Source organism: Pseudorasbora parva, chromosome 2 (genome assembly GCF_024679245.1).
Source record: "Pseudorasbora parva isolate DD20220531a chromosome 2, ASM2467924v1, whole genome shotgun sequence".
Taxonomy (NCBI): domain Eukaryota; kingdom Metazoa; phylum Chordata; class Actinopteri; order Cypriniformes; family Gobionidae; genus Pseudorasbora; species Pseudorasbora parva.
The window spans coordinates 61,563,155-61,581,984 of NC_090173.1; the positions used below are offsets into that span (position 1 = coordinate 61,563,155).

Consider the following 18,830-nt stretch of genomic DNA (forward strand, 5'->3'; position numbering starts at 1 on the left):
TGCGTCTGATTGGTCGGTGAGGCGCGTTCATGTGTTTTGGGGGCGTGGCTGTGGAAAGAGCCCAGAAAGGTGAAGGTGGAGTGAATGGAAATAATGAGCTGTTTTTAAAACAGTCCTGAGGTCTACAGACACTCAAATTTTATACTTTCTTTTTTAGAGTACTTACATTTTAATTATATATTGATATATAAAGAGCGTTTAAACAAATTTGGAAAAAAATGTTTTTTTTTAACCAATTTTACCTTTAACTCTAAGTGTGAACTGTATTATTAATTTACAATTGTGATATTAAAATGCATTTCACCATTACAATAAACTCTAAATTTTGACTTTAAAAAAACATCTGATTCTTTCTAAGTAAATGTCTATTCGCTTATTTTTAAACTGTAAATAAACGGGTCTTTTATTTTGGTGTTATGGTGTGACGTCATAAGGACGCGTCGCGTTCCTGCATCTGTTGAGATTCGGCTGGAGAAAGGTTTGTGTTTTAAGCGTTCAAAGCGAAGTATGATGTATTATTAAATGTAACACTGTATTGCTTTATCTAACATTTATCCGCGTTGTGTCAGTAAAGTAACAGAATATAACAGAAAGAGCGTCTATTTTCGCTCTTTATCGCGAATCAGCACAAACCCTGTTCACTGCTCTCTAATCCCAGTGTTGCCAACTCTCGCGAGACAAATAAGCAAAACAAGCCCAATATCTTTATCATCATCAATATAATTTATGATCAATCATGTTTTTATCAGTAAATGAGCCTGCAGCATATTAAACTGAAACCTCTCAGAGTTTGAAAAGCAAAAACAGATTTTACAAGACATCTTCAAAGTGCAATAAAAGGCAGGCAATATCCTCCGATCAGCTGTGAACAGAAGAGGTCTAAAGATGATGGAAAAAGTGACCCATAGTCGGAGTTAGTGCACATTATCAGGAGCAGTGGTGAACACACACACACACACACACACACACACACACACACTGCAAACTGAAAAGACCTGCATCTCAATTTGCAATCTGCCCTAAACAGTATTGCTTAATGTCACATACTATTTAGGATTATATGGACATTTTTCCCTATGATTCGGTCTATGATTGGGACACAGGTAAGCACTTAAGGGAATGCCACATATTTTTAATATAAAAATAAAATAAAAATCGAACCATACCTAATGTCATTATTAGTATACTAGTTTTTATTTTATTTTTATAATAGCCTGTAATGATAAATGCATTATAAATATATATTTTTAAAAATTAAATTAGGTGTCTTTCCATCTCTGCTGGTTGCATATTGTTTGTAAAAATGTATATGTACATCTACTAACTATCATTATGTGCATTTATAACATCTCATGCCTGCACGTTGAATGTGTTTTTCTTCACTGAAAGATACGATATGAGGACGGATTACTACAGCACTTGTGTCGCTGCACTGAATGGCCATTAGCGGTGAGAAGACGGCGTCAGTCAATGGATTGGACAAATCGCGACCATGTAAAGAAACAAAGTTCCTAATCATATTTTCTTAACAAGCAACCACATTTTTTAAAATAAGCCTAAAAACTGCAACCAGCGACTCGAGATTAATGTGACGTGCCAAAAAGCAGCCCAAAGTCACGTGTAATGCCTACTATATGCCTACTCTCTGAGCACTTCATGGACAGTGGTCTTCTCTGACAATAATCACTCATTTGGCATGCACTATAGTTCAATTCACTTTTTAGTACCTTCTACTCGGAATATAATCAGGTAAAAGCACATTTTAAACAGGTAGCACATATTCACACACCATCGTTCTCTGTAATGCATTCACACAGTGTTTATCTGCTTAGAGTTATCTGTATCTGATTTTGAATAAGCAGAAATCTGTAATGTATAGTGACCCGTAGATAAAATAACTGATAAAAACATACTTTTTCATCTTTCCAAACAACATTTGCTCTGCAAAAAGCAGCAATGACATTTAGCTTTTAATGCTGATAAAGCCTAATAAGCTTGGCATGTTAAGTGTTCCAATAAACCACACTGAAACGTTTTAATTTAAGGTAGGCCTATGTTATAAAGCAAACTTCTGTGATATTTCAGAGCTTAGTTAAATACTTCAGCGTTTATCTGCAAATTTCCTCGGAGCGGTGTTTCTGATGTCAGTGCGTGGGGAATAGTGAACCCGGAGCGTTTTTTTACTACGCTTGATATAGTTTGACCTCGCTCGCCAGAAGTGTTGTTCAAGGCTGGTGGACATAGTGTGGTATTTGAGGTAAAAAAGGATATAAATACTGTTGTTTCTGGCAGCAAGCGATCGTTTCGTGTCTTAAAGGGTTACTTCAGCGATTAGCATATGGCTTTGTATCAGTAGAAACCCCGGAGTATAATCAAATGATTGTCGTCGTTTTTGTCGTCGATTGTCGAGATTTATGCATTTATTTCTGGAAAAATTCCTCCTATGATGCAAATTGACGATATTTGCCTCATCTTTGGAATGTTTGGCCAAAGGTTAAAGACTACAGCCAGCAGAGGGAGCCATTTCCGCATGTTTTCAATCCGTACATGGGGAATGGAGATTACACTCACAGCTCAGCTCGCCGCTGCAGGCACTCATTTAAATGGATGCTAAGCAATGTAAGTCTTTTTCCCCAAACCATCACTGACTGTAGAAACTTTACACTGGACCTAAAACAACGTGGAGTGTGTGCCTCTACTCTCTTCCTCCAGACTCTGGGACCCTGATTTCCAAAGGAAATGCCAAATTGACTTAATACCTTTGGACCACTCAGCAGTCCTTTTTGTCTTTAGCCCAGTCAAGACACTTCTGACGCTGTCTGTTGTTCAAGAGTGGGTTGACACAAGGAATCTGACAGCTGAAACTCGTGTCTTGCATACGTCTGTGCGTAGTGGTTATTGAAGCACTGACTCCAGCTGCAGTCCACTCTGTGAATCTCCCCAACATTTTTGAATGGGTTTTGTTTCACAATCTTCTCCAGGGTGCGGTTATCTCTATTGCTTGTGCACTTTTTTTCTACCACATCCTTTTCTATTAATGTACTTGGACACAGAGAACTGTAAAGATCCAGCCTCTTTTGCAATGACCTGTTGTGTCTTGCCCTCCTTGTGCAAGGTGTCAATGGTCATCTTTTGGACAACTGTCACGTCAGCAGTCTTCCCCATGATTGTGTAGCCTACAGAACTAGACTGAGAGACCATTTAAAGGCCTTTGCAGGTGTTTGAGTTAATTAGCTGATTAGAGTGTGGCCCCTGGTGTCTTCAATATTGAACCTTCTCACAATATTATAATTTTCTGATATACTGAATTTGGGATTTTCCTTAATTGTCGGTTATAATCATCAAAAGTAAAAGAAATAAACATTTGAAATATATCAGTCTGTGTGTAATGAAAGAATATAATACTCACGTTTCACTTTTTGAATGGAATTATTGAAATAAATCAACTTTTTGATGATATTCTAATTATATGACCAGCATCTGGTTGAGGTTAATATGTTTCCCTCATTTGAGTGGGAATATTTTGGGAGTTTTCTTTGTCGGTATTGTGTAACAAATAAAACCAAACAAGTGTAATTTAACATTGCTCACAGAATATACAGTATCCTGAGAAAGACACATTAGATGACTCAATATCTAAGTGTTAAAATGAACATTCTCTTGCCAGTGCACTGACTACTCAACTAGGAGAGATTTTGGATTTATTTTTCTTTCTGTTAATTATTCTCATCTTAAACAGGACAAAAATCTCGGAGAAGCAACTGAGATCCACGTGACACTATTATGAAGAGGGCGTTTATTAAAGAGGAGACTGAAGACGTGAAGATTGAAGAAACATTCAGATTGAAACATGAAGAAACTGAGGAACACACAGAGAAAGAGGAGAGTGACCACGTGATGATTGAAGAAACATTCAGATTGAAACATGAAGAAACTGAGGAACAAACAGGTTGGTTTCATTCTCAAAGCTGAATTATGACCTAATATTGTGTTGGTCCCCATTGAAGTGTGATGTGGTAAAGTATTGCAAGACTTGTCATGTTTGCCAGTATATGTTGGGAAAACACACCAGGTGATTCCACCAGCCCCTTTAATCCCAGTTTAGCCATAGGTAAATCTTTTAAGGGGGGGATAGTGGATTGTGTTGGTCCTTTATGTGTTTTGGCGTTTTTTTTGTTTTTTTTTACTTTTTATACATAAAAACAAATCACAAACAATGAACTAACCATTCCTTGACAACAGCATAAGTAAAAATTATGCAAAAGTACATAAGTAATAAGATAATTAAGAAAACATGTGAAAATCAATCAATACAACAGCAAATACGTAAAAAGTTCTATATTGATCAATTTGTTTTAATGCATCCAGATATATACTAACAGGTGTCCACCTTTAGCCTAGAAATCTTGACGCACCCTAGCGGCAGCAAATCTAATCTGCCACGAGTGTCGTCTAGCAACTTTCAATACCCTTCTGAGCTGTAAAAAACAAACTGGTCAGGCCAATCACATCATGTATAGAGTCGGTGGGCGGGGCTTAACATAATGACAGCTGAGTTGCGCTTGCGTGCTACTAGTAAACACAGGAGCTGGCGAACGGTGGTCTTTCGAATCAGCTTTGACTGCAACTCTGGAAGACTTGGGAGTCAAGCTTTTCTGTGAGAAAAGAACAAAAAACGGCACTGAAGTCATTCTTAAGAAGGGAAGATGTATGCGGATGTTTGCCGACCGGATACGGCGAAAGTTTAATCCTTCAACAAGCTCTGCTTCCCCTTCGTTTGCTCTGGTTGGTGTAGCGCTATCCTATCGCGTGAGGGAGTTTGAAAGACAACCGTTTATCCCGCCCCTTGGATTGAGCCGTCAATGGTGAGTTTCCAGAACAAACATCTTGATGTGGGTCTGGCTTGTCAGGCTAGTCTACCTTTTGTAAGATGATGTCTACTTTCAGTTGGAGTTGGGCAGTCAAATATTCAATTTTATAAATAGATTGAAGCTTTTCTATCCACTGGGCCATTGTTGGAGAATGTGGCTTCATCCAATTATAGTTTTTCATGCACTTAATGAGAGTACATGCAAAACATCTTTTGTTTTTACTACACCAATCCCTTAAATTAAGAAAAACAGGAGGGTAAAAGACACATCTATGGATGCAGTTATGCAGCGTTTTTGACTGAACCTCTTCTACTTCTGCTGCTTGAGATGAGAACACATCTTATAATTTTCTGGGTCTTAAAAGTGTTCGTGTTTGTGACATATGTCAATATTTCAGGAAAAATGCTAGCTTGCACTGTTTGTATGCATTTAAATCTGCTCTAAGTATGCGTTTGTCACATATCATACATGCGCACTTCAATAACCCGACAGAAGGCAGGTTAATGCGTTACATCCCGCACGAAATCGGGGGGGAAATCAAAAACTACCTGTCCCGACCGGTAAATGCTTATGCCGTTTATGACCTTATTCTGAAACCGGTAGCACGTTTACTTGACCATGTTCAATGTCAGCTAAACAACATGCATGTAAATGCACTAGGGGTGTAACGATTCGTTTTAACAACGATTCGATTCGACTGAAATAAAACCTGATTAAACATTTTTGGCTAAAAAGTAACTGAATTGATTTCAAGTCACTGAATCGTTTCGGATCATATCGTTCTAAATGAACCAATATCGTCCTTAAATCGTATCGACAACCTCAAATCGTGATACGAATCGAATCGTTGTTAAAACGAATCGTTACAGCCTGTAGTGATTTTTACTCAGTTCACCGATGACGTAGTGATTTTTACTCAGTTCACCAATGACGTAGTGATTTTTAGATCACGTGTCACTTAAGGTGTGGTTATGAGTGTATCAGATGACCCCTCCCTCTTTGATACGGGGCACCAGCTAAGAATACTATCTTAACAATATAAGAACACTCGCAAAAGAGCTGTTCAGTAATTCAGAATTAATGTAAATTAGAGGGAGTTGGTCAGCTGATTTATCTGAGTCTTTGATCATCAACACAATGAAGACACAGTGTAATAAAATGAATGAAATTTATTAACAATAGATATGCAAAAGTAAATACTTCAATGATTAATAATGCTAGTAATGGATATATATATTTCTAAAGGATAGTAAACTAATAACCAAAAAGTAATGATCGAAACAATAAAACCAATAAATGATGTGAGCACAGAATGGATAAATGCAATGCTGTTGAACAGAATGTAGCAATAGAAGAGAATTGTATGGGAATGCTTCTTATGGGAACCACCTAATGGTTCTGGCATATGGTGATAAATAAATGCATATTTATCATTAAACAAATAATAAACCTATTATTTGTAACTGACCTCAAGTAACTGTTATCTAAACAGGTTAGAAAACATATGCGGCATGTATAAACTAATGCCAAGGTCTCTAGAAAGAGGTTTGGTAAGTTTATATTTACGTTCCACACAGTCGGGTGATCAGTCCTGGCAGTAGATACGTCTTCCACTGGTTATGCAGGTAGCATGCAGTGGGAAGGGCGCAGAGTTGCGAGTAGCAGTTGCTGCGCTGGGCTGAAGGATGCAGAACTCTGGTTGCGCCAAGAGGGTCCTTAAACGTGGACCGGATGTGCTGCCGTAAAGGCAGTTAAGATCTTACGATGTGAGTCGTAAAGGTCAGATAAGATCTCTCAAGGAGAGAGCCCTTTTCCAGCTAGAGTTTGCCGAAAGCAATATAAAGGTTTTGCTCGCAAAAGCTTAACCTCCACTGTCTTGTAGTCTCTTTCCTCGTCAGGTCAGAAGCTCAGGACGTGGTGTGTCTGTTAGTGTCTCCTTCCCCGTCGGGTTAGAAACGCAGAACGTGGTGTGTCTGTTAGTGTCTCCTTCCCCATCGGGTTAGAAACGCAGAACGAGGGTGTGTCTACCCGGGGGACATATTTATCCCTTTCCGATGAGGAGGAGATTGAAATCCGGCGCCTTTCCAGTCCTGGAGTATGATTGGCCACTGGGTTCTGAAGTAGGCACGGTGTTGCCCACCCTAGTGTGGAACTCATTTGCATAGCATAAAGTGGCATGTTAAAGCAATGTCTTAAATGTTTTACCTATGGATTATTTCTTTACCAAACCTCTTTTAAAATATAAAAGGCATCGTATGGAACAGATAGAGACCAAACATGATAAGAAACGGCAAAGTCATCGTCCACGCATTCGTTTATCTGTTAATGTACCTGTCCCATGGACTGTTGTTTTTACAGTCAATAACCATTAACATAAACTGCACTTTGTGTGAAGATGAGGTGGATGAGTTGCAGTTCATATACATTTAAGACCTCCAAACATGTGTATGAATGGATTTAGATAGACCTCTGTGGCCTCTCTTTTGCTGCTGCCTTCAGGAGGTCCTGGAGGAATTTTTATGGCAGCACTTGCCTAAACCTTAGGAATGAGTTTGGTGGTTAAAATCCACTTGTAGACCAATGAGAAGTCCTCTCTTTGGTGGTGGTGGGTGCAGAAGGTCCCCCCTTCCTGCCATGTAAGAGGTGTCTGGCAGTTGTCTTGGCATCTTATCTGATGTTGCTGAACATTTGTTTATGTTCATTCACCAAGGGTCCAATCATAGTGTGGCACATCATCTTCCACACCGGTAGTTAGGGAGGGGCCTTGCCATAAACTGGTCTCTGGAATGCCACCCTAACTGATGTTCACTACAACCCCTACTAATAAGGTATGTGACTGACTAAAGAACCAATTCAGATGAGATCTGAACTCGTTGAAGGACATCAATCATGTGTCACAGCTGGCAATTCACTCTCCGTTCATATCTAATTGTCCTCACTAAGCTAAGTTTCTTTTTAACATTGTTTTAAAGCTATCATGTCATCGGCAACGTATGACATCGCCATCCACGTCGCTTAAGCGTCTAGTCATTTTCATTTAAATTATAGGCTTATGGATATTATATTGTTCTTAAAGCTATACGTAAGGCACCTGTTTTTAACTATAGGCGCTAATTTGAAACGAGCTTGCACTTAACTTTTTTTGAGTTTGGGAATGCTTTTTCTTAGAGCTAGTAGGCTACTATAACTATAGTATGTTGCGATTGGTAACAGGCTCGTATTAAATATATTTATTAGCTTGTCTTAAAGTGGAATTGGAAAATTAAAAATGATCTTGCTCTTAATGCTGTAGTTGATATGAAAAAATGTCTTGTTTTTAAAGCTGTTGTTGGTTATCAGAACATTGGAAATATTAGAAATGAACCTTTTCTTAAAGCTGTAAACACTTGAATTAAAGCTATTTTAGCTTGTCTTTAAGTTAAGTCTTATAGTTTATATTGAAAATATTAGAAAGCTCTTGTTAAAGCGGTAGTTTATATATTGGAAACGTGCTGGTTCTTAAAGATGTTAATCTTTTAAACATGCTTGTTCTTAAGTTGTGTTCGCCATTGGAAACATGCTTGTATTAAAGCTAAGGATGTCGGAAACTCATTTTCTTAAAGCTACAGTATATGACCGTCCAGTGAATAATAGTTTCTGTTCCTCTCAATTCTGATTTCGTTTTAACTCCTACGGTGGCCGATGTAGTCCAAGATTAACATGGCAATCCCCCTCTTCACATTCAACACCGTGCCATCGAGTGTTAAAACGCGAAAGGCGAAGCTTGAATTTATGGGTATGTCCCTCTTTGGCTAATGTACTTTCAAGATGGAGGGACAACATGGCGGCCGGCATTCGAACCCCTCACCCGTATCTTCAATGGCATATTATAAACTTACGAGAATACTTTATTACTTGAAAGAAGTAAATATACATTAATGAGCACATATATTTTAGAAAGAACTAAGTGTTTTTAGCTAAGAATAAACTAAAAAAAAGTTACACAGTGTAGCTTTAAAGCTGTAATTGAGATTGAAAACTAGCTGGTCTTAAAAGGTATAGATGAGATTGGAAACATGCTTGTTCTTAAAGCTGTAGTGCAGTTTTGAACCACACTTGTCTTAAAGTGTTAGGCGTGGAAATGTGTTCGTTTTTAAGCTGTAGTTGTCGATATTGGAAATGCTGTTTCTTAAAGTCATGTGCCATTTGAAAACACGCTTGCCTTAACATTGGAAACTTAAGACTATAGGCACTATTGGAAACTTGCTTGTCTCAAAGCTATAGCTAGTGGTTATTGGATATTCAAAATCGCTGCGAACTAAGAGGAGCAACTGAGTTCAAGTAAAACGGAATATGGAAGATGGCCAAGGTTTACTCAGTACTCTTCTTTATCTCTCGCTCACAGCAGACTAACGGGGGGAGGGGAGCGATTAAGGATTTAAACCCAAGCGTCAAATTGACGACATCTGGAAGAACTGCATTTCAGACCGGGAGTATCTGTTCACATTTTATTAAAGATTACATGGCAACAATTTATTTTTCCTTACATCAACTTGCACAGATTAATTGCTCACCTCAAGACCTGTCATGTGTGCTAGAAATGGATGAATTAAATTTGCAAGGATATAATAGTTGCTATTGGAAATATGCTTCTCTTAAAGCTATAGTCGCTACAGAAACGTATATTCTCAAAGTGATATGTTTTAAAGCTGATAGAGGTGTCTTTGGACCTTATCTTGATATTTGGCTAAGATTCGTTTTGCTCACAGCTTCTACGCCTTCTCAGGTGGTGAGTTTCCACAGTTCCTTAAACATCACATTCCCTCACATTTCCAATGTACCAATTTATTCTAACCACTTCACTATTAATCTATGCACATTAAACGATAAAAAAGGGGATGAACAGTTGTTGTCTTTGTTTTATCTCTGAATCTGACTCTGCTTTTGTCATCTATGTTGGCCTACCTGAGGAGCTGTCAACAGAGCCATGTCCAGAGCCTGGCTTACCTTCCATCTCCATTTGCTCTGCAATACCGCAAGCGTTATACGGCTCATTCTCTGTGCGTAGAGGCGCTACATCTGCAGCTTCCTCCACTCCTGATTCTATATTGGGCCATGGGGCGATGGTCTTAAGCCCCTTATGAACGTTACACCTGGGCAATGATCAAGCCATCTATAAGAAAAGCTATGAGTGCTGCTCTGTGGTGTGAATAGGATAATATAGCTTTAGTTGCTACGAGCTTATTTACCTAAATATAAATGTATTCCTATCATTAGTCTTGTTACATTCCTCATGCTTGCGTCACGTATATTGATTGGCTCAATTAAGTTCAGTAAGATTCACTTCCTGAACCGCTTTCGGATCCTCTGTGGCTTTTCCATTTAGCAGGAAAAGCCAGGAGGATTAAAGCCTGGTGTGGTTGTGGGGGGATTTATGCTATTCTCTAGTCTACAAACAGGAGAATAATCCCTAGAAGCTGCTACTGTCCCGTCCTGGCTTTTCACGGAGCTCATAAAAATGATGGGGAATTTATAACCACAAAATATCGCCTTTCTACTATTTACTTCTATAACTAGCTCTAGCTACATTCTTCATTCTGTCATTCTTAAGTGTAGCTTTTTGCATGCTGCTTTGCATCCCACCTCCTCCCCAGCTCCTCCTTAACTTTGTTTTTATCTTAATCAGTGTCAATTGTGTCATTGATGGATGTTTAGTTCTAAATAGAGGATTTAAGATGCCTTCCTAGTTTGGAAATTTGGGAGGTCGTCCCCAGAAGCTGCTGTTCCCTGTCTTGGCTTTTCATGGAGCTCATGAAAAGGACGGGGAATTTGGAACAGAGCCATTCCACCAATTTCAAATGTATACAAAATACACAAAAAGTTAAAAATTTGTCTATTGTATTTTTTGACTCGAGTGGACCTGTTAGAATAAAGGCTTAACAGGACATTTCTGAATGGTTCGTTAACGTAATGTCATTTTGATCTTTCTTTATGTACTGGCAGGGTAACGTTAGCGCGAATGCTATGTGTTTACTGATGTGTACGTTAGTTCATTGACAGATTGATGTTACAGCTAATGCCAATAAACCTTTATTCTGTTAATGTCGGTTTGTCAGTGATGTGTAACGTTATCTATGCAGTGTAATAACTGTACAACATGATTTTTTTGACAGTAACACACCGTTATAAACCATATACATAATTAAGCTTAGTGTTACCACGCCCACGTTAACTTAAAAACCAGCGTACACAGTTTTGCAGACTGATCTCATGAAATGGCGTATGTATGACACGCCAATTCGTATGCCATTTTGCCGTGCTACAAAGACGCATAATCGCTTTTTAGCGTGTTTATCAACGCCGTTTCATTCTACCCCCCTACACTGCCCCTACCCCTAAACCTACCCATTACACACACACAGCCCCTAAACCTACCCATCACACACACACAGCCCCTAAACCTACCCATCACACACACACAGCCCCTAAACCTACCCATCACACACACACAGCCCCTAAACCTACCCATTACACACACACAGCCCCTAAACCTACCCATCACACACACACAGCCCCTAAACCTACCCATCACACACACACAGCCCCTAAACCTACCCATCACACACACACAGCCCCTAAACCTACCCATTACACACACACAGCCCCTAAACCTACCCATCACACACACACAGCCCCTAAACCTACCCATCACACACACACAGCCCCTAAACCTACCCATCACACACACACAGCCCCTAAACCTACCCATCACACACACACAGCCCCTAAACCTACCCATCACACACACAGCCCCTAAACCTACCCATCACACACACACAGCCCCTAAACCTACCCATTACACACACACAGCCCCTAAACCTACCCATCACACACACACAGCCCCTAAACCTACCCATCACACACACACAGCCGCTAAACCTACCCATCACACACACACAGCCCCTAAACCTACCCATCACACACACACAGCCCCTAAACCTACCCATCACATGAAACATTCTGCATTTTTACATTATCAAAAAAACATAATTAAGTATGTTTATAAATCCATTTACCTTGTGGACACACACACATATTCAGACACATTTTGAACGCGTAACTCAAACTCTTCCCTAAACCTACCCATTTGTGTATTATAAAAAACAGGATATAACAGGCAGATACTAAACGTGGGATTATGAGAACGTCATACATAGAAAGCATGCCGTAATGTAACTGTCACATGCCTGTCCTGTCTTGTGTGCACATGCTAGACATGACAAAACCCACATGTGCACACAAGACAGGACAGGCATGTGACAGTAACTTACCCACTTTAGCTGCATTTATTGTGAACCGTTTCAAACTACACTCACTTCTTCTAAAGATGCAGCAGGAACATGACAGATCTGAATCCTTTATTCAGGAGCAGCTTCTTAGCAAAACCTGCTTCATACTAACCCTCGGGTATATAGCAGTCTGGTGAGAAATGCTTTGCGGTTCGCACAAACATGAAAGCATTGACGAAAACAAAATTCAGCCACTGCGTCTTCAGCGGTTCGGATTTAGGAACATCAAAATGACTGCTGTGTTCATTATTACACCCAAGAACAGAACACCACAATCGCTTAGACGCCATTCTGCTCCAGCGCATCAACAATGGCGGACTGTGATGAGCTCGTTGAAACGCTTCTTGTCAACCAACAGTTGTGGGAAGGGCTTGTGTGACGTCACATGGTTGATTGACTCGATTTGAGACAGGAGAAACATATAAGGAGATTTAAAAAAAAAAAAAACACTTGATGGATTTGTATTATTATAGGATGGTTGTGTACAGGCACTGCCAACACACATTTCCATACAATCAGCTTGTAAAAGTGAAACAGGTGGGACAAATGAACCCAATAATGAGATAACAAGGGGGGAAGGATCTAACAGAGACACAAGCACATGCTCAACATAAAAAAAAAAAACACTTGTGCATACAAGACAGGACAGGCATGTGACAATGAAAAACATTAAAGAATCAGGATCACCTTAAAAGGGTAACAATGACTTTAGAATGAAATGATTCTAAAGGTTGGGAACAGTACTTGCATTGACTTTGGTTGCTGAACAAGTCCATATGCAATAGAGTCAAGAGTTTCTTGCTGTCTTCATTAGGAGTGCTCTGAAGAGTTTGTTGTGTTTTTCATGTTGATTTCCACAAAGTTAACTTGAAGGTAGTTGCCAGGAGGAGGAAATGTGGTGTCTCATAAGTTATTGAGTCGTGATGTGCCTAATCAGGGAACTCTTAAAGGCCCTATCAGTTCACACTCATTTGGTGAGGTGACCAATCAAAGATGAACAGCAGAAAGTCTTGTTCAATCTTATCCCTATCTGCATGTTTATGGTGGCATGGATAATTCTGAAATTAAAAGAGGTTTCTTTTGATACCAAGCAAGATTTGAGGGGATTTGAAGACATTAAATCAATAATACATACTAAACATAAATAACATAACTAAAGAATCATAACTAGGCCAATATAAAGGACATGCATAAAATTCAGGAGAAATAGTATATACAGTTGGGACAGACTGATTGTGAGTCAATGTCCTTGTGTATCAGAAGTTTGTCTCTAGTCTTTGATCAATCCGGTCTCCTATGCTGCCTTTGAGGTTTCCAGGCATGGTCTCTGCTAAGGTCATTGAGGAGAGCAGAAGTGATAACAGCAATTGAAGAGAGGTGGTTTGCGACTCTTTGGGCCGGGCCACTGATCAAGTTTTACCAAAGGGAAAGGGGAAGGTTAGCCTAACAAGCCAGACCCATATCAAAATGTTTGGTCTGGAAACTCACCATTGACAGCTCAATCCGAGGGGCGGATAAACAGTTGTCTTTCAAACTCCCTCTGCACGGCGTGCACACAATTGGATAGCGCTATACCCAACCAGAGCAACGAAGTTGAAGCTGCGCTAGTTGACAGATTAAACTTTCGCTGTATCCGGTCGGCAAAACTTGTCGAAGAACATCTTCTCTTCTTAAGAATGACTTAAGTGCCGTTCTTTGTTCATTTCTCAGAGAAAAGCTTAACTCCAAGTCTTCCAGAGTCGCGGTCAAAGCTGATTCGAAAGGCCGCCGTTCACCCGCTTCTGTGTTTACTAGTAGTACGAAATCGCAACTCTGCAGTCATTTTGTTAATCCTCGCCCACCGACTCTATACACGATGTGATTGGCCCAATCAGAGTTTGGCTTTTGCAGCAAGTGTATTGAGACTTGCTAGACGACACTTGCGGGCGGCAGATTAGATTTGCTGCCGCTAGGGTGCGTCTAGATTTCTAGGCTAGGGGAAGGTATTTATGGTGCGTAGAGCATTTTGATCATGCCCCTTCGTTACAGTGTCATAAAGGCTAGTGTTGACAATGGTCCAGAGCACTGTTCATTTGCTAAGCAGTTTTTATTGAGGATTATATGCACAGCTACCAGATACACAGAAGCAATTCCACTCCGGAAAAATCACATCCCGAGCAGTTGTTAAAGTTTTAAAATGTTCTTCACCATTTTTGGTCTACCGAGAATCGTCCAGACTGCAGGGGGCTTTTTTTCCATCTAAATTGTGTGCTCAAATCTTTAAATCGCTCAATATTGCACATGGGATACAGCAGGGGAGGGCTGCTGTCCTGCAGAATTTAGCTCCAACCCCAATCAATCGGGGGATTAATCGATCCCTTTATAGGACCTAGTAAGACATTGATTAGCTGGTTTGGGTGTGTTTGATTGGAGTTGGAGCTAAACTCTGCAGGACAGCGGCCCTCCAGGACCGAGTCTGCGGACCCCTGGTATACAGAGTGCTTATCACCCAGATACTGAGGGGTCATTGGAAAGGTTCCATCAGACTTTAAAAGCAATGCAGAAATACTGCATCAAGACTTGGTCTGAGTGGGACGAAAGTGTTCCTTTGCCTTTATTCTCAATCTGTGAAACAGTTCACGAGTCTCTCAGGTTCAGCCCATCAGAGCTGGTTTTTAGCCATATTGTGAGAGGGCCACTGAAAGAGAGAATGTTCGACATTGCGGACTCTTAAGAAATCAAACGTGTTAGATTAGGTAAGTAATTTCATGATTGGCTTCAGAAAACTTGTGTGCTCTATATCAATGTCCAATTTTCCCTCCTGGTGCGATGCCTATGTGACTAGGATCTAGTTGTATGTTGGTTCTGATGATTTACATGTCTAAATGTTTTGTTGTCTGTTCCTTTGTCCCGTTAAACTGGTGTTAATTTGTATTTGTCTCTTTTTGCCTTAGGCCTGACGGTGTTGAAAGAAGAGAGTGAAATAGAAGAGAAAGATCCATTTAAGAATAAATATTTCATAACTGGAGAAAAGTCTTTTGGTTGCTCACAGCCTGAAAAGACTTTGTCAAGAAAAAAGGCTAAAAACAAGGGTATTACAAGTAATTTCACCTGCCAACAGTGTGGAAAGAGATTTGCTCTAAAAAGAAGCCTTGACATACACACGAGAATCCACACTGGAGAGAAGCTTTTCATCTGCCAACAGTGTGGAAAGAGTTTCAGTTGTAACGGAAACCTTAAAGTTCACATGATAATTCATACAGGATTGAAGCCTTACACCTGCCAACAGTGTGGAAGAAGTTTCAACTTAAAAGGAAACCTTATAGCCCACATGAGAGTTCACACTGGAGATAAGCCTTACAGTTGCCCTCAGTGTGCAAAGTGTTTTGCTGATAAAGGGATCCTTAACACACACATGCTAATTCACACCGGAGAGAAAGCTTACACCTGCCAACAGTGTGGAAAGAGTTTCGCTAAAAAATCAAACCTTAACAGACACATGAGACTTCACTCTGGGGAGCAACTCTACACATGCCCTCAATGTGGAAAGAGTTTTGACCAACATGAACACTTTCAAGTCCACATGAGAGTTCACACTGGAGATAAATCCTACACATGCCCTCAGTGTGGAAAGAGTTTTGCTAAAAAATCAAACCTTAACAGACACATTATATTTCACTCTGGGGAGCAACCCTACACATGCCCTCAGTGTGGAAAGAGTTTCACTCTAAAACAACCCTTTGAAAACCACATAAGAATCCACACTGGAGAGAAGCCTTTCACCTGCCAACAATGTGGAAAGAGTTTCGGCCGAAAAGGAAGCCTTGATAGGCACATGAAAATTCACACTGGAGAGAAGCCCTACACCTGCCAACAGTGTGGAAAAAGTTTCACCCTAAAAGGAAATCTTAAGGTCCATATGATAAATCATAGTGGAGAGAAGCCTTACAGTTGCCGACAATGTGGAAAGAGTTTTGCTGAAAAAGGAATCCTTAAGACACACATGCTAATTCACACCGGAGAGAAGCCTTACCCCTGCCAGCAGTGTGGAAAGAGTTTCAACCTAAAAGGAAACTTTAAAGTCCATATGAGAATTCACACTGGAGAAAAGCCTTACACCTGCCAACAGTGTGGAAAGAGTTTTGCTGACAAAGGAGTCCTTAACAAACACACAAGAGTTCACTCTGGAGAGCAACCTTACAAATCCCCAGTGTAGAAAGAGTTTCACTCTAAGGGTGCGTTCACACTTGTAGTTCGGTTCGTTTGGTTAGTTTGGTCCGGACCAAAAAACAAAAACAAACATAATAGTCCTGGTCCGCTTAGCGTTCACACGGGCATTTTTAACAGCGAACCTAAAGTTACCGAACCAAAGGCACAGGGAGACGCTCACAACCTGATATGTCGGCTTATATGACGTAGGAGCTCGTTTACCGAACATTCAAAACAATGCTGTGTGCGGATTACACGCGCGGGCATTTTATGCGTGTAACACATATGGCATTATTTTTTACCAGAGAACTCATGAAGAGCTCATGAAATGTTCAAAACAACGCTGTGTGCTGGATTAAACGCGATCATTTTATGCGTGTACATATGGCATTATTTTTACCCGCTGAGAACTCATGAAGAGCTCATAAAATGTTCAAAACATTTAAAACAGCAGCAGGATTTCCTCCGTTGTGCAGAAAAGAGACGGCCGTTCTGTCGTCTGTACCTGCTAATAATGGGCAACACAGGAACTTTGATGAGAAGAGCCAGGTCTGCTTTTTGTGTGTTTTTTCTAGCATTTTCGAAACATGCTCGTCTGACCAAATATTGATGAGGCACTTCCTCGTTGCTCCACGTTTGCCCTCTAACGTTAAAGTTACTCATTTTGGATACACCGATCTTTCCACGTCGTCAAATCAGCTGCATTATGCGTCTCATCTTGTGACATTACGTCCGGTTTTTGGTTCGTCTACATGTCTTTGGTCCGTGTTGCGTTCATATATCAATCGAACCGCACCAGAGTTCGTTTGGAAGCGGACCGAGACCCATCTTTTTAGCGGTCTCGGTCCGCTTGTTTGGTGCGCACCAAGGTTCGGATGGCAGCGTTCACATATGTTCAAATGAACCGCACTAACCGAGCAACCGCACCAGGGTTCGTTGTAATCGAACCAAACATGACAAGTGTGAACGCACCCGAGCGTTTTCACACCTGAAAGGCCGCACCAAGGTCCGAACCAAAGTTTGTCTTTTTATATATTGTATACATTTGTGGTTTGCTTTCACATTGCAGTTATGTCAGCGCACCAAAGAACTTAACATGACGCACTTGCGTCCTGTCGTCATCATCTATGTGGGCTACATCTTACATTGATTGGTTTGTTAGCGGATGTGTGTCTGACGTCAGTATGTTGTCAATTCAGTGGGTAACTTTGACAAGAATGAACAGACGCATATCGTTGATATTCTGGCATTACTATCTGCAGCACCAACTATACTCGAGGCAAATTCACCAAATGAACGTCCTCATTGTGCAAACATTTTATCGGCGCCGACAGGAAAGGAGAAGATAGGCTTTTTAGCCAAACAATGTATTTTGTTTTATAGTTATGTTTAAATATTATAAAGTTATTTTTAAATTTAATCTAGGCTATATTGATTATGAAACGTGCAGAGATCTGCAATATAGCCTATGTCAAAGACATCGGGTCAGAAATGATTTTGACCTCTTCATTAAGTTTTGTTTTGTAGAAAGCTTTGTATAAATTGTGTCTTAATTTTAATAAATGTTTCATCATTTGCCTGAGTTTAATAAATAAGCTTCAATAAATAATATAGCAGACAAACCCTGACGGTTCATTATTTTCCATAATGTAATGATTTAATTAAACTTTCATATATTTTAGATTCATTGCACACCAACTGAAATATTTCAGGTCTTTTATTGTTTTAATTCTGATGGTTGGCATACAGCTCATGAAAACCTAAAATTCTTAAAAAATTAGCATATTTCATCCAACCAATAAAAGAAAAGTGTTTTTGTCACAAAAAAAGTCAACCTTCAAATAATTATGTTCAGTTCTGCACTCAATACTTGGTGGGGAATCCTTTTGCAGAAATGACTGCTTCAGTGCGGCGTGGCATGGAGGCGATCAGCCTGTGGCACTGCTGAGGTGTTCTGGAGGCCCAGGATGCTTCGATAGCGGCCTTAAGCTCATCCAGAGTGTTGGGTCTTGTGTCTCTCAACTTTCTCTTCACAATATCCCACAGATTCTCTATGGGGTTCAGGTCAGGAGAGTTGGTAGGGCAATTGAGCACAGTAATACCATGGTCAGTAAACCACTTACCAGTGGTTTTGGCACTGTGAGCAGGTGCCAGGTCGTGCTGAAAAACCAAATCTTCATCTCCATAAAGCTTTTCAGCAGGTGGAAGCATGAAGTGCTCCAAAATCTCCTGATAGCGAGCTGCATTGACCCTGCCCTTGATAAAACACAGTGGACCAACACCAGCAGCTGACATGGCACCCCAGACCATCACTGACTGTGGGGACTTGACACTGGACTTCAGGTATTACTTCAGAAAATGGTATTACTATAGTTGGCGGTGGGCAAATATGTTGTATGCACCCCTTCAATGTCAAATTTGAATAGAAGGAGAACACCTACTG

General features: G+C 40.2%; 1 protein-coding gene across 4 annotated transcripts; it reads left to right on the forward strand.

Moving 5' to 3' along the window:
* The first annotated feature begins 428 nt into the window (after window positions 1–428).
* Window positions 429–17,960, forward strand: LOC137047881 (zinc finger protein 431-like). 4 transcript variants are annotated; one of them, XM_067425801.1, is made up of 4 exons: window positions 453–478; window positions 1,390–1,494; window positions 3,740–3,949; window positions 15,133–17,960. In XM_067425801.1, the coding sequence occupies exons 3-4, from the start codon at window positions 3,784–3,786 to the stop codon at window positions 16,392–16,394; spliced, it is 1,428 nt and encodes a 475-aa protein (XP_067281902.1). In that variant the 5' UTR covers window positions 453–478; window positions 1,390–1,494; window positions 3,740–3,783; the 3' UTR covers window positions 16,395–17,960. The 4 variants fall into 4 exon arrangements, with proteins under 4 accessions (XP_067281910.1, XP_067281902.1, XP_067281892.1 ...); XM_067425791.1 differs by lacking the exon at window positions 453–478 and adding an exon at window positions 1,017–1,103; XM_067425809.1 differs by lacking the exon at window positions 1,390–1,494 and having other exon boundaries at window positions 429–478.
* The last annotated feature ends 870 nt before the right edge of the window (window positions 17,961–18,830 follow it).